The following is a 14,554-nucleotide window of genomic DNA, read 5'->3' as shown; positions in this document are numbered from 1 at the left end:
GGAAAACCAATGATTTTCAAAGCAACATTTGCATGTCAAAGCACTGGATTCCTAAGAAGGCAGCGACAGACACCAGAGCGTCTCAAGACCACGATGCCCACCGAGCACCCACTGCACATCCTGCACAGCTGCCCGCCAGTGGACAGAGCGAGGCCAAGGCAAGAGAGGCAGAGTAAGCTGGCATGGGACTGCAAGGCAAAGCAGCAGGCAGGAGGGTGACACTCAAGCAGAGACGGAGCCACACCGGGGCCCCAGGCCGGAGCAGCCCCCCACCAGCACAGCCCAGGACCTCTGGCTGACAAGCCCTCCACAGTGGGATCCTTAAGGCCCTGTCCTGGTGGGTGGGACTGCAACGTCAGCGCAGCCCCCTGGCCTCCCAGCACAGCAGGAGGCTGCTGCCAGTCAACGGAATGCCTGGATGTGTGCAGAACAGTAACTGCAGGGTTCAAAGCACCTTCAGGCATCCACTGTGAAATAAGAAGCCTGAGAAGGAATGTTTCTTCCGGTGTGAAAAGTGTAAAGAATGTTTGTACTACAGCTTGTACAACAGCGTTTTTAGGTGGTGACTAAACTACCTAAGTGTCCTGTGAGACTGGGCCCAAAGTGCAGGACACCCCCTCAGCCTGTGGCCCTGCAGGATGCCGGGAAAGCTCAGCAACCCCAGGCCTGGGAGTGAGGCCTTCATGGCACAGAGCACCCAAACACTGTCCCACATCCCTCATGACCAAAACTAGGCTACAGAAATACTTCCAGCTATTCACAGCTTCTGAATAGAAATCTCTGGAGACAGCTAAGCCAGCATGTGTTCTCCCTGATGAAATGAGAGTCACATAGAGTCCACAGAGACCCCTCCCTCTGCCCACACACAGGGCAGTGTTACCAGAGGCCCCAGCGACCCTCTCTTTGTGGCTTCTCTACATGGAAGGACTCGCGGTCCTCTACCCAGCACCCTGCCAGGCCTCTGCCAACGGCCAGCAGAGCTCCCTCACCCCGGGAGACTTCCACTTCCAGAGCCATAGCCTCCCTCCTTACCCACCTCCCAGTTCTGACAACCAAGCCGGTCCCCGGGAGGCGGGGACCCTGCTGGCCTCTCCTCCATCCCCTGTGCAGCTTCCACAGGCGCATCACGCTGAACACACGCAAGCCCAAAGCCACAGCTACTGGACGGGATGAGGAACCAGGAAGTGTCGATTTGGCTGGAAGAGTCAGGCTGCCAGGGCCAGCTCTGGAAGACGGGTCTCCATGACCCCCCTCAGGAGTCACAGCCCTGACATGCACATGCCCACTACAGTGGGAGGCCCACGCACTGCACCACAGCAAGAACCCACCATCACCCTATGCAAAAGATGTCAACTGACTTCTTTTTTTAATGCTTGAATGTCTTTGTTTAGCGATCAAGTGTTATTTATTTATTTATTTAGACAATCTTGACATAATTAGGGTAAAAAGGTTCAAGCATTACAGGAAGATGGGCAAAACAATTAGTTCTGTATTCAACTGACTTCTAAAATGCTGCAGTGCCAGCTCGAAGCCTGTGGCTCCCTGTCAAACCCAGGTCCCTGGGAAGGCAGAGACTGGCTCCAGGGCTCCGCTGCTCACCGCCCTGGGTGACACCGGGGGAGGGCCCAGCTTGGCTGCTGCTGACACCTGGAGAACTCATAAATAGGGGATTTTTCCCCATGCTTCAAATAAACACATACACTTTTTTAAAGATGTATTTATTTTTATCAGAAAGTCAGATTTACAGAAAGCAGAGACAGAGAGATCTTCTGTCTGCTGGTTCACTCCCCCAAGTGGCTGCAATGGCTGGAGCTAAGCTGAACTGAAGCCAAGAGCCAGGAGCTTCTTTCGAATCTCCCACGTGCGTGCAGGGGCCCAAGGCATGGGGCCGGCTTCTGCTCTCCCTGGACATAAGCAAGAAGCTGCAGTGAAGCGGGGCAGCCAAGACAGAGCTGCACCCACAAGGGACGCCCTGCCGCGGCACCACAGCCCGCTTTTGTGGCCATTTGGTTAGTATATCAGCAACGAAAGATCTCTATATAAGTGTCTTTCTCCCTGTCACTCTGCCTGTCAAATAAATCCTTCAAAACAGTTAAATTTTTTTAGAGTGAACATGGACTGCACATAAAGGCCCCACCAAAAGGCCAGTGTCGTGACATAGCAGCTAAAGCTAGGTGTCGGTTCGGGTTCTGGCCACTTCACTTCCTATCCACATCTCTGCTAATGGCACGGGAAAAGCAACAGATGGCGGCTCAAATGTTTGGCCCCTGCCACCCAAGTGCCAGACCAAAAAGAAACTCATGGCCGGGCCCGGCGGTGTGGCCTAGCGGCTAAAGTCCTCGCCTTGAATGCCCCGGGATCCCATATGGGCGCCAGTTCTGATCCCGGCTGCTCCACTTCCCATCCAGCTCCCTGCTTGTGGCCTGGGAAAGCAGTTGAGGACGGCCCAGGGACTTGGGACCCTGCACCCGCGTGGAAGACCTGGAGGAGGTTCCAGGTTCCCGGCTTCGGATTGGCGTGCACCGGCCGTTGCGGCTCACTTGGGGGGTGAATCATTGGACGGAGGATCTTCCTCTCTGTATCTCCTCCTCTCTGTATATCTGACTGTAATAAAGTGAATAAATGTTTAAAAAAACAAAAAAAACTCATGGCCTCAGTCTGGCCCACCCCTGACCACTACACCCACCTAGGGAGTGAACCAGTGGATCTACCTCTATTCTCCTTCGGTGTAACTCAGACCTACAGAGAGAAGGTGAGATAAAAGATCCTTCATCTGCTGGTTCACTCCCCAAGTGGCCACAGGGCCAGAGCTGCGCCGATCCAAAGTCAGCAGCCAGGAGCCTCTTCCAGGTCCCCTACGCGGGTGCAGGGTTCCAAGGCTTTGGGCCGTCCTCGACTGCTTTCCCAGGCCACAAGCAGGGATGTGGATGGGAAGTGGAGCCGCCGGGATTAGAACCGGCACCCATATGGGAACTCAGCACTTACGAGGGAAGGTTTTACCCATTCAGCCATCGTGCCAGACCCAGGATTTTACTGCTTACTGCCAACTCCAAGCAGCTAAACAAATGCTTCCAGCAGCTAGGACCCCAGGCTTTGGGGCCCATAAACGCAGGCCCCAGAGGCCAACTGTCAGAAGACAGCACCAGCACATCCCTCAAGGTATTTTCCCAGCAATCCCTGCCTTCCTGATGGTCCTGCCTGCAGAAAAGAAGGGCACGGGGCGACCTGGTGCACGGTGGCAAACAAAGCAAGCACACCTATCTTGGTTAAAGGAACAAGGTTCCTTCCAGCTCAATCTAAGAGGCTCAAACAAAGTAACAGCTCCCCAGGAGCTGTGTGACTCCAGACAACACCACAGCCTCACCTGAAAGAGAAAAGCTACAGAAACCATCCCAAAGGCCAGGTGATTGATACAAACCCATGCTCCCCACTTCCAAGAAGGCTGAAGAGACCCCACAGAGAAAGGCGAACCAGGGGAGAACCAGGGGCCCCCTCAGATGTTGCCTCCTATCAGACCCAGACAGAGGTCCAGCAGCCCAGCTCTGCCAGCAGCTCCCCCTCTTAAGAACACACCCCTTCAGAGGCGCAGAGCAGACTCGGGCAGGTGAGCCTCCATGTCACACGGAAGACAGACTGAGCTCCAGGCTGCTGGCTTTGGGTCTGGCCTGACATCTGTGCAACAAGCCGGTGTAAGGAAGACCAAGGGAAAGCACGGAGCACACTGAGCCACGCCCAGCTGAGCCGAGAGCTGAAGGCCCACATCGCACACCTGAGTGCTGCTGTGCCCTGCTAGTGCCCTGGGGAGCATCCACCCACCAGGGAGGTCGGGTTCCTAGCTCCTGTTCAGCCTAACAGGAGCCCTGGCTCTTGTGGCCACCTGGTGAGGGCCCAGCAGGTTCATGGCACTGCAGTCTGGTTAGGAAGCACACCTACAGACAGCAGTCAGAGTAGTAAGAGGCGAGATCTACACAGGCTCTGACCCTCCCAGGCCCCAGCTGGAGAAGCAGCAAAGTCCCTTTCAAAACAGAAAAACCTATGAAATACAGGTTACCAACCGCTGAGAGCAGAACACGGTGATGTGGCACAGCACATTAAGGCACTGCCCGCAACACTAGCAGACCACATGAAGTGCCAGTTTGAGTCCTGGCTGTTTACCTGTGCTGAAGTGCCTGGGAAGGCAGTGAAAGACGGCCCCAGTGCCCAGGGCCCCGCTACCCACATGAGTGGTCCAGAGAGCTCCAGGCTCCTGGCTTCAGGCCGGTTCAGTGCCAGGCACTGGGGAGTAAGCCTGAGGGTGAAGGAGCTCTCTTGTCCTCTAACTCTGCCTTTCGAATAAATAAAAGACTCAATGCACTTGGATACGAGAAAAGTAATACACTTGGGAGGAAAATCATCCTACCTAGAAAGTTTCGTATGAATTTAACACTTGTCCCACCAAGTTCTGTGGTGGGACATAAAGTCTTAAAGTTTGAAAACAAAACATGCACCATGCAAAATCCAGCTGCAGTTGGCAAGGGCACCGCCTGGGCTTCCTAGGCCCACAGTGAGCAGCAGTTGGCGAGGGCACCGCCTGGATCTCCAGTTGCAGGCAATGAGGGCACCGCCTAGACCTCCAGCTGCAGGCGGCAGCAGGTTGGCACCCCTCATCCAGCCCTCAGCTTCCTCCAAAGGGGCTCTCCCCATCGTCCCCACCCTGGGCCTGGCTCGTGGCTACACCCTCTGGAGTGTCCCCACAGAGGGGAGGGAATGGACAGGCAGTGGACGGGCCTCCAGAGGGACTGGACACACACAGCTGCCTCCTCCCACAGCAAGCGTAGGCCAGTCCTCTTCCACTCAGGAACAGCTTCAGGCAATGAGTCCGAGCCAGAGCTGCTCACAGCCAATCTCCCCCACCTGTCCATAGCCCTCCAGGACAGTCTGCTACAGTTTATTAACCAAATAAACAAATCAAAATGACATAAATTAAGTCGCGAGATTTTTTTTTCTAAATCATGAGGGTTTTTTCCTAAATGAGAATAGAGTGTATTCACAAATAAAATCTATATTTGCGTTTATTTATTTTTACTTGAAAGTCAGATTTATAGAGGGAGAGAGACAGACAGACAGATCAATCCGCTGGTTCACTCCCCAAGTCCGCAATGGCCGGAGCTGGGCCAATCTGAAGCCAGGAGCCAGGAGCCTCTTCCGAATCTCCCACACGGGTGCAGGGTCCCAAGGCTTTGGATCACCCTTCACTGCCTTCCCAGGCCACAAGCAGGGAGCTGGATGGGAAGTGGAGCAGCTGGCACACAAACTAGCACCCAGAGGGAATGTCAGCGTTTGAAGGTGGAGAATTAGCCTGTTGAGCCCCTGGGTGCACATTTTAAAACTATACCTACCCGGCTATGGACCTGCAGTCAGTAGCCTGTAATTAATTGTGACCAAAGGGGGGGAAATCTCATAAAAGGATTCCAGCGGCAGAAGCAAGCAGCCTTGGCCCCAAGACCATGCTCCAGGGCGGCAGCATCCCCTCAACCTGGCTCCGGGGTGCGACTTCCTCACTCTGGAAGAAATGCGAGCCAGCTGTGGCCTCTGCGGCACTGCTGGAAGGAGCAGCTGTCCAGCGGCCCCGAGGCTTCCCTCACGCTTCCCTCTCTGCCCAGGGGTCTGGCTGCTGTGGCTCTCCAGAGCCAACACTCAGGAAGCGGCTGAGCAACACCAGCTGGCTCTAGCACCTCCCCAGGCCACCTGTCCACAGTTCCCAGGCGGAAACCCAGGAGACTCTCAAGGCTGATGTGCCCCACACCTGGGGTCAGCCTACCATGCCCCCACCCCTGGGCCCACAATGGGCTGCCTTAGGAATGAGAGTACAGTCAAGGGCCCGGAAAAGCCTTCTGGGATCTTCTGGAAGCAGAGAGACAGCTGAGCAGGGGACAAGTGGTACTGGGGGAGGGGCCACCAGAGTGATCCTCTCCTCAGGCCTCAGGTAACTGCGCCCACACTGCCCAGGGAGGCTGCCGCTCAAGACTGTCACCCAGGTTGGAGACTTCGGGCGAACACAACAGTGAGGAAGGCAGGGAGCCTCAGCCCAGGACACTACCCACACAACCCCACACTGCACTCCGGATCTGGCCACAGGTGTAACAGCATCCCCATACGGCTGCTGGCCCCCGTCCGCAGCTCCAACAAGGCAAGGCCTGGGGCCAGGCTGCGAGGCCGCTGTGGGGCTGCTGCCCGTGCCGCAGCAACAGCACAGCTCTGGAGAAGCCATGGGCACCCAGGCAGCTCGCCCAGAGCCCTGGCTGCAGACAGGAGTGTGTTTCAAGCCAGAGCGGCCCGCCACCTGCGGCACCAGCAGCCCACTGACTGCTGACTGCTGCTTCACTTGTACCGCTCCTGGGCTAGCAACGGGAGGAGGCGCAGGCTCGGGTCCCTGACACCGACACAGCACACTCAGATGGCGTTCCAGGCACCTTGCTCCTGGCCGCCCAGCCTGGCCACTGGGGGAATGAGTCAGTGGACGGAAGGTTTTTCCCTCTCTCCCTCCCTCCCTTCTCTTCTTTATCTCTCCTCTCCTCCCTCTGTGCAACTCCGACTTCAAAAAAAAAAAAATAAGTGTTTTTAAAGAAGCCATAACATGAATTGCCTGCATGCCGCTCCTGCAGTGCCTGGGTTCAAGCCCTGACTAGCTCTGACCCCGCCTCCCGCTGAAGCACACTGTGGGAGGCAGTGGCTGACGGCCTGCGCCCTTGGTCCCTGAGGTCCACCTGCACAGCCAGCGGGACTCCAGGCTCCTGGCTCGAGCCGGCACACACAGCTCAGAGATCAGACAGCAGAGGGAGGACCTCTCTGTCACTGCACTTTTCAAATAAATCAGAACAAAACTTATAAATAAGGAATGTCAAATAAGTCACAGACTACCATTTATCAATATTAGTTCATCATCTGTCACAGACAGAACAAAATGAAAGGCATCAGTAAAAGTGATTGAGACGTCTGGGCACAGTGTGTGTGACAATTCCTGCCTTCTTTGCAACTGTTCCATAAACCTAGAACTCTCCTAAAAATAGTCCATTATAGAAAGAGAAGAAATTAAGAGTCCCTACCCAGCACATCATCTCCTGAGCACATTATTCTTGCCATAAATACTTAGCCTGAATCTAACCTAATGAGACAAATCCAGGTGCTAGAACATTCTATGACAATCAGCCTTCCAAATGGTCTGGCAAAATAAAAATAAGATTTTATATATTTTCATAAGATTTAAATATATATATACACATATATACATGAAAGTCAGATTTACAGAGGAAACGACAGACAGAAAATCTTGCTTCCATCCACCTGTTCACTCCCCAAGCGGCTGCACCGGCCAGAGCTGAGCTGATCTGAAGCCAGGAGCCTCCTCTGGATCTTCCACATGAGTGCAGGGTCCCAAGGCTTTGGGCTGTACTCAATTGCTTTCCCATATATTTTTGGTAAGATTTATGTACTTCTGGGCCCGGCACGGTGGCCTAGTAGCTAAAGTCCTCACCTTGAACATGCCAGGATCCCATATGGGCACTGGTTCTAATCCCGGCAGCCCCGCTTCCCATCCAGCTCCCTGCTTGTGGTCTGGGAAAGCAGTTGAGGACAGCCCAAAGCCTTGGGACCCTGCACCCGTGTGGGAGACCTGGAAGAAGTTCCTGGTTCCCGGCTTCGGGGACCCTGCACCCGTGTGGGAGACCCGGAAGAAGTTCCTGGTTCCCGGCTTCGGATCGGCGCAGCACCGGCCGTTGCGCTCACTTGGAGAGTGAATCATTGGACGGAAGATCTTCCTCTCTGTCTCTCCTCCTCTCTGTATATCTGACTTTGTAATAAAAATAAATAAATCGTTCAAAAAAATTTAAAAAAGAAAAGAAAATCAGTCTTTCTGTTTCAAAGAGCTGGATCTGAAGCCATGATGTGACTTAGTGTAACTGTGCAATGTAGGCACTGAGGACGCTGTCCCCACTCGGGCACTGAGTACATTCACTTTGCTTAGTGTAACTGTGCAGTGTAGGCACTGAGGACGCTGTCCCCACTCGGGTACTGAGTCATTCACTTTGCTTAGCAGTCATAGGGCGCTCTTTTTGTTTTAAGCTTTTTCTTTTTCTTGGAAAGGCAGGTTTACAGAGACAGAAAGATTTTCCCTCCGCTGGTTCACTCCCCAAGTGGCCTCAATGACCAGAGCTGAGCCAATCTGCAACCAGGAGACTTCTCTGGGTCTCCCACGCGGGTGCAAGGTCCCAAGGATTTGGGCCGTTCTCCACTGCTTTCCCAGGCCACAAGCAGGGAGCTGGATGGGAAGCAGAGCTGCTGGGACACAAAACAATGACCATCTGGAATCCCAACACATGCAAGGCAAGGATTTAGTCACTAAAGCCATCACGCCAGCCCCCACAAAGTGCTTTTTTAACTACATGGTATTTTTATTGTGGTTAATATACACTCAAAAGAGAGCGCTATCTTCCTTTTCAATCCCAAGTCCACAGCAAATACGGTGGCACTCAGCCGGTCCATGTCTGCATGGCACGAGGGGCGGGGTCTGGCTTGGCAGGTGGACTCCGCATCAGAGTGCCTGGGGGTGCCCAGCCTCTGCTACTCTGCAGCTTCCTGCTAATGTAGCGCTGAGAAGCAGCAGTGTGGCTGGGCTCCTGCCACCCCAGCAGGAGCCCTGCACTGGGTTCCCAGCACCAGGTCTAGCTGCTGCAGGGATTCAGCGCAAGGAAGGGAGCGTGTTTTCTCTTTCAAATAAGTGAGCATCAAGAGGCCCACCGTTAGCATGCTGCTGTGAACGCCTGCACCTTTTACTTGAGGACCGGATCTGAAATTCTGCTCTGTTTCAGATCCAACTTCCTGCTGACCCTGGAAAGTAGCAGGGAATGGCACAAATGCAGGAGGCAGCTGCCAGCTCCCAACCCAGCACGGCTGCTGTGGGTGTCTGGGCAATGAAACAGCAGGTGGAAGGTGCCTGTGCGTGTCCGCCTCTCTCCCTGTGGCACACACTGTGGCACATGGGTTCCTGCCACCAGTGACACCAGCTGAGCTCTTGGCTTGAGCCACAGGTGGCTCTGCCAAAGCAGCGCAGAATGGTCCGAGACGTGGGAGACCTGCATGGGGTTCTGGGTCACTTCAGGAGTGATCGTGGATGGAAAAAATGTGTGTGTGTGTGTCCTTATGCCACTCTGCTTTCCAAATAAATACACATATTTAAAAAAGAAGTCTAGGGCCCGGCGGCGTCACCTAGTGGCTAAAGTCCTCGCCTTGAACGCCCCGGGATCCCATATGGGCGCCGCTTCTAATCCCGGCAGCTCCACTTCCCATCCAGCTCCCTGCTTGTGGCCTGGGAAAGCAGTCGAGGACGGCCCAAAGCTTTGGGACCCTGCACCCGTGTGGGAGATCCGGAAGAGGTTCCAGGTTCCCAGCTTCGGATCGGTGCAGCACTGGCGGTTGCGCTCACTTGGAGAGTGAATCATCGGACGGAAGATCTTCCTCTCTGTCTCTCCTCCTCTCTGTATATCTCACTTTCCAATAAATACAAATAAATCTTAAAAAGAAAAAAGACTGATTAATTTTTATTGGAAAGACAGATTCACGAGTGAGGAGGACAGAGAAAGAGCTTCCGTGCACTGGTTCACTCCCGAAGTGGTCACAGCAGCTGGGGCAGATTCAATCCAAAGCCAGGAGCTTCTCCAGGGTCTCCCACAAAGATCCTGGCCCCAGCACTTTGGGCCATGATTCCTTGCTTTCCTAGGCCATAAGCAGGAAGCTGGAAGGGACGTGGAGCAGCTGGGACACAAACCCATATGGGGTCCCAACGCATACAAAGCGAGGACGTTAGCTGCCAGGCTGCAGCGCTGGGCCCTGGCCATCTACTCTTGCTTCTTCCAGGCCACTAACATGGAGCTAGATCAGAAGTGGCATACACAGGAGTCCAGGCTGGGTCCCCGGAGACGAGGTTTCTTTGGGCGCTCCCAGGCTGTGGTCTCCTTGGTCACTGAAGCACGTCTCACAGCACGGAAAAGGATGGAGGGCAGAGCCCAGCTAAGGCCTCACAGCAAGTGTCTGCATGAGCGGAGACCCAGGTGGGCGACGCCAGCCAGCAGACCTTGGAAGGGTTGCCTCCTCTCGGGAGCAAGCAGCACCACCTCAGAACCACTGACCCACTGAAGCAGCGCCCAGGACATGTTCTACGGTGAGGACCCAGGGTGACAACATCGAGCGCTGTCCCACAGCCTCGGGCACTGCTGTGGCTAGGCTGTGGGAGCGGCTCCATCCTCGTCTCTCTCCTCTTTCCCCGGAAACAGGAAGGACAGGGAGATTGGAAGCAGTGGTCTCCCCATACTCCCTCCCTCCTGGCCTCTTCCCATCCTCACCGGTGGTCCACACGGGGCATGCATCCTTCTCCACTGTGTAAACATCATCAAAAACAAGACAAAACAAATCTATCATTTTAAATAAATAAAATAAATCCCAAAAGAGAACAACAGGTCGAAGAGTGGGCCTTTAACAAGCCGCTCACCAGTAAGCAGGAGTGAGTGCAGAGGCAGGTGGCCCAGCCCGGCATGCGAACCCGCCTTGCCACCCTGCCCTTCCTTGCAGGCCCCTCTGGAACAGACGCTAGTACAGAGGCCATCAGCAGGCACCTGACCATGCTGTGCGAAGAGGAAAGCCACCGGGCCTCCCGGGAGCCACATGCCCACCTTTCCTGGCCTGCATAAAGCCCCAAGAGAAAGCTCCTGCCCGCGTGCCCTGCCAGGGCCACTGAAGTCCACTGCCAGGGATGGGACTGCAGCACTGCCCCTCCTGAACACAACTCTGCCACCCCAGGGCACTCACAGACCAGACCCTCTGCATGAACACATCCCAACAGCCTGGCACGTCCAGCAGTAAAGTTTCAGTTAAAACACCAGGAAAATGTTCTAGACTGAAAGGATGGAAACAGACTTCGTGCAGCCACATGATCACACCCCGACAGCCGTCCGGAAGCCCAGAAGCCTGGGACCTGACGGCTGGACACCGAACATCACCCATCCTCTACATTAAAGCCCTGGGGTCTCCTGAAAATGTGCAACGCACTGCCGGGAACACCTGATGATTCTTTGTGCAAAACTTTTCTCCACAGAGCCACTTCCTCCGGGAAAACCACCCTTCGACCCCGTCTCTGCACAGCAGGGCCATATTCCCCCCCACCCAGCAGCCCTCCCCGCCAAGCAGGGGCACCCACTGCCTCAGCAGCAACGGGGAGCCCCCGGAGATCTATCCTTACCCAAACCCTCTACAAACACCAAGGGCCTCACAAGGGGCCGCTGTCCTCCCAACGTGTCACGTCCAAGGCAACCAGCCTTGCTCACCCCTCACCCCAGCAATGCCTGCCAGCCCACCGCCGTGGGCCCAACTCCATCCCTCAGGAGGGCCACTCAGCTGTCCACAGCAGCCCCAACCTGCTGGAGCAGCTGTCAGCTTCTCCTGTCCAAAACCACAGGGAGACAGCTGGGAGCCCCATCTGCCTTGGAGAGAGAACCGCTCCCCCAAGCAGCCCACAGCAGCATCAGGACCAGCTGAGTACTGCTGCTGGCACCCTGGACAGACACACCTGCTCCACTGCCCAGGACCCCTGCATGTCCTTCCACAGGCAACCACACTGCCCATCCCCAGCTCTGCCCTCCAGCAAAACCAAAACACGCGGCCTTCCCCCAAGCAGGGATCCAGGTTCCCTCAGGAAGCGGCGAGCAGTCACTGAGCTCAGCCAGCTGCCTACAGACACACACCTCCTGCCCCAGCCGGCCATCAGAACACGCAGGACCAATGCGGGGCCTGGACACAGACACTGGGGACCAAGGACAAGTCAGGTGATACCGGGTCTTTCCCGAGTGAGGCACAGCCCACCTCCCCCCTGAGGTACCCAGGAAGGGCCTCCCTCAGCACCTACACCTCAGGACTGGCCCCTCAGGAAGTGGGAGCAGCCCACCACCTCCCTGCACAGTGCACATGGCTCCCTGACGCCTAAACAGTCACAAATGCGCGGACCCCAGGATTGTCACTCAGGCTTGCAGTAGCACCCTGATGTCTGTGATCAAGTCTGTCTGTCCCCAAGCAAAAACCCGAGGCTGGGCAACCTATGTAGGGACCCCAGCTCACGGCCACAGCACTCACTTCCTCCTGGGGAGGGCTGCTTGCCCCCCAAAACCCACTTCTGCTCTCTGCACGCCCAAGCTTGCTCAGTGAGCAGCTGCAGTCAGCTGTATGGGTCCCTCCACCCACAGTGCAGCCCCATGCACCCTAGGGCTCCTGGCCCCAGCACTACCTCCCGCAGGGCAAGCCCTCCTCCCAGCAGGCTCCGGGTCAGTCATGCCCCAGGATGAGCTGTGGGGCTCAAGGAGAACTCAGACTTCAACCTCGGGGACCCACAGCCCCCACACGAGGAGGCCGAACGCCTGCAGGCTAGGGGGTCAGCCGTGTCTGCAGGGCTCTGCCTTTTGCAGCCTCCCATTCTTCCAGCACCCACCGCCCAAGATCTACACCTTCGAGTCCAACCACGTCCCAAGACTCCAGGAAGTTCACCCAAGGAAAACATCACCACCCCGGGAGACTTATAGCAACAGGGGAAACCAGAGACCCCTGGGGGCCCCTGGCAGGACAGCGTGTGACTCGGACTCAACCAACGGCCGCTCTGTTTGGGTCTTTTGCCTGCAAGGTCCCTTCTATCTGCCATCTCCCTCGCCCTGGGCGACGCTTGCAGCCCGACCTCCCCAAGCCTCCCCGGGGCGCAGCAGGAAGGGGCCACCGGGCAGGCGCCCGGAGCATTAGGTGCTGCTCCGGCCGGCTCCACCGCACCCCGGACACGAGGCGAGCCCCAGAGCAGAGGCCGCGCCGACTCGGAAACAAACTTTCCAGGCACTTCCACCCCGCCTGGCCCGGTGACACCTCCAGGCCTCCCCCGCGCGGCCCGGCCGGCGCCACGACCCGGGGCGGCCAGGGGAGGCCGAGCAGCGAGCGCGGCCCGGCCGAGGCAGCCAAGGCTCCGCCCGGCCTCGGGGACCCTCAGCGGGCCGGCCCGGCCGGAGCTAACGGCCCGCCCGCCGCCGCCGCGCACTCACCAGCTGGCTGGTGGTCCTGGCCATGGGCCCCGGCCGGCGCCCAGCCTCCGGCGCCCCCTCAGCGTCCTCCGCCCCGCGCCGGAGCCCCAGCAATGGCCGCCCTCACCCTGCGCCCGCCGCCCCCGGCGCCGCCCCGCCCCCGCGCCACGCCGGGCGGGACTTCCGCAGCGCCGCCGCAGCCGCCCACGCGCATTGGCTGACCGCGACGTCGCTCCGCGGCGCCCGCGCGGACCCCGCCCGCACCTGCGGGGCCGCATTTCCGGGTGCGGACTCGGCGGCCGCGAGCCGGCCCTGCCCCGCCGGGGGACGGGCACGCCAGGCGAGCCAATGCCGAGCCCGGCGGGGCGGGGCTGCCTGTCACCCGGTCGTCCCGGCGCCCCAAGGTCCAGAGTTCGCACCCGAGGCAGCGACGCGGCCCGGGCTCGAACCCGCGGTGCGGACCCCGAAAAGCGCCGCTTGTCCGGTTTCCGAAGTCGGGAATGTTTGCAGAAGGAAAACTGGGGCTTTCAAGCCCTGGATGAAGCAGCGAAGCAGCGCTTCTCCTCGCTCCGTTGTCGCAGGGACACCCCCGGCACCCCGTCCCGCCAGGGCGGGGGTCCCTCTTCCTATGCGGACGCTGCTGTTTTGACCGCGACCACCCACACGCACAGGTTGCAGGTACCGTTCAGCTACAGTCCATTCGCACGGCGACTGTCGGTTTGGACCCAAAGCCTGTGTTTTGTGTGTGCATTTTGTCAGAAGATTGACTTCCGTGAAAGTTACACAGAGGGGGAGGTTGTCCACCCGCTGGTCCAACTTCCCAGATGGCCGACGGCGGACTGGGACCAGGCACTGTGGGTGCAGCCCAAGTGCTTGGGATTGCTGCGCTCACTGGTGGTAGTTTAAGCTGCAGTGCTACCATCTCTCCCTGTTAGAGAAGGAGAGAGAGCTTCCACCTGCTGGTTCACTCCCCAAAATGGTTGCAACAGCCTGGGCACTTGATCTATCTTCCACTGCCTCATCGAGTCCACAATCAGAATCGAATCAGAAGAGCAGCCAGGACTTGAACCAGTGCCCACATAGGATGCCAGGGTAGCAGACAGTAGCTTAACAAGCTATACCACAACACACCCCTGGGCTCATCTATTTTTTTCTTTTTTTTTTCTTTTTTCAAAGACTTTATTATTATTGGAAGGCCGGATATGCAGAGAGGAGGAGAGACAGAGGGGAAGATCTTCCGTCTGATGTTTCACTCCCCAAGTGAGCTGCAACGGGCCGGCGTGCGCCGATCCAAAGCTGGGAACCAGGAACCTCTTCCAGGTCTCCCACGCGGGTGAAGGATCCCAATGCATTGGGCCGTCCTTGACTGCTTTCCCAGGCCACAAGCAGGGAGCTGGATAGGAAGTGGAGCTGCCGGGATTAGAACCGGCGCCCATATGGGATCCCAGTACGTTCAAGGCGAGGACTTTAGCCGC

General features: G+C 57.0%; 1 protein-coding gene across 1 annotated transcript in view; it reads right to left on the bottom strand.

Moving 5' to 3' along the window:
• Window positions 1-13,243, bottom strand: part of PDPK1 (3-phosphoinositide dependent protein kinase 1) — a 52,292-nt gene extending 39,049 nt beyond the window's left edge. The window contains exon 1 of the mRNA XM_058680352.1: window positions 13,101-13,243. Within this exon, the coding sequence (XP_058536335.1) occupies window positions 13,101-13,124 (24 nt within the window). The 5' untranslated portion in view covers window positions 13,125-13,243. The remainder of the gene's footprint in view (window positions 1-13,100) is intronic.
• Between the last annotated feature and the right edge of the window lie 1,311 nt (window positions 13,244-14,554).

Source organism: Ochotona princeps, chromosome 24, assembly GCF_030435755.1.
Source record: "Ochotona princeps isolate mOchPri1 chromosome 24, mOchPri1.hap1, whole genome shotgun sequence".
In the NCBI taxonomy this organism is placed as follows: Eukaryota; Metazoa; Chordata; class Mammalia; order Lagomorpha; family Ochotonidae; genus Ochotona; species Ochotona princeps.
The sequence above is the reverse complement of the archived record's forward strand: the minus strand, read 5'-3'. Positions and strand labels throughout refer to the sequence as shown.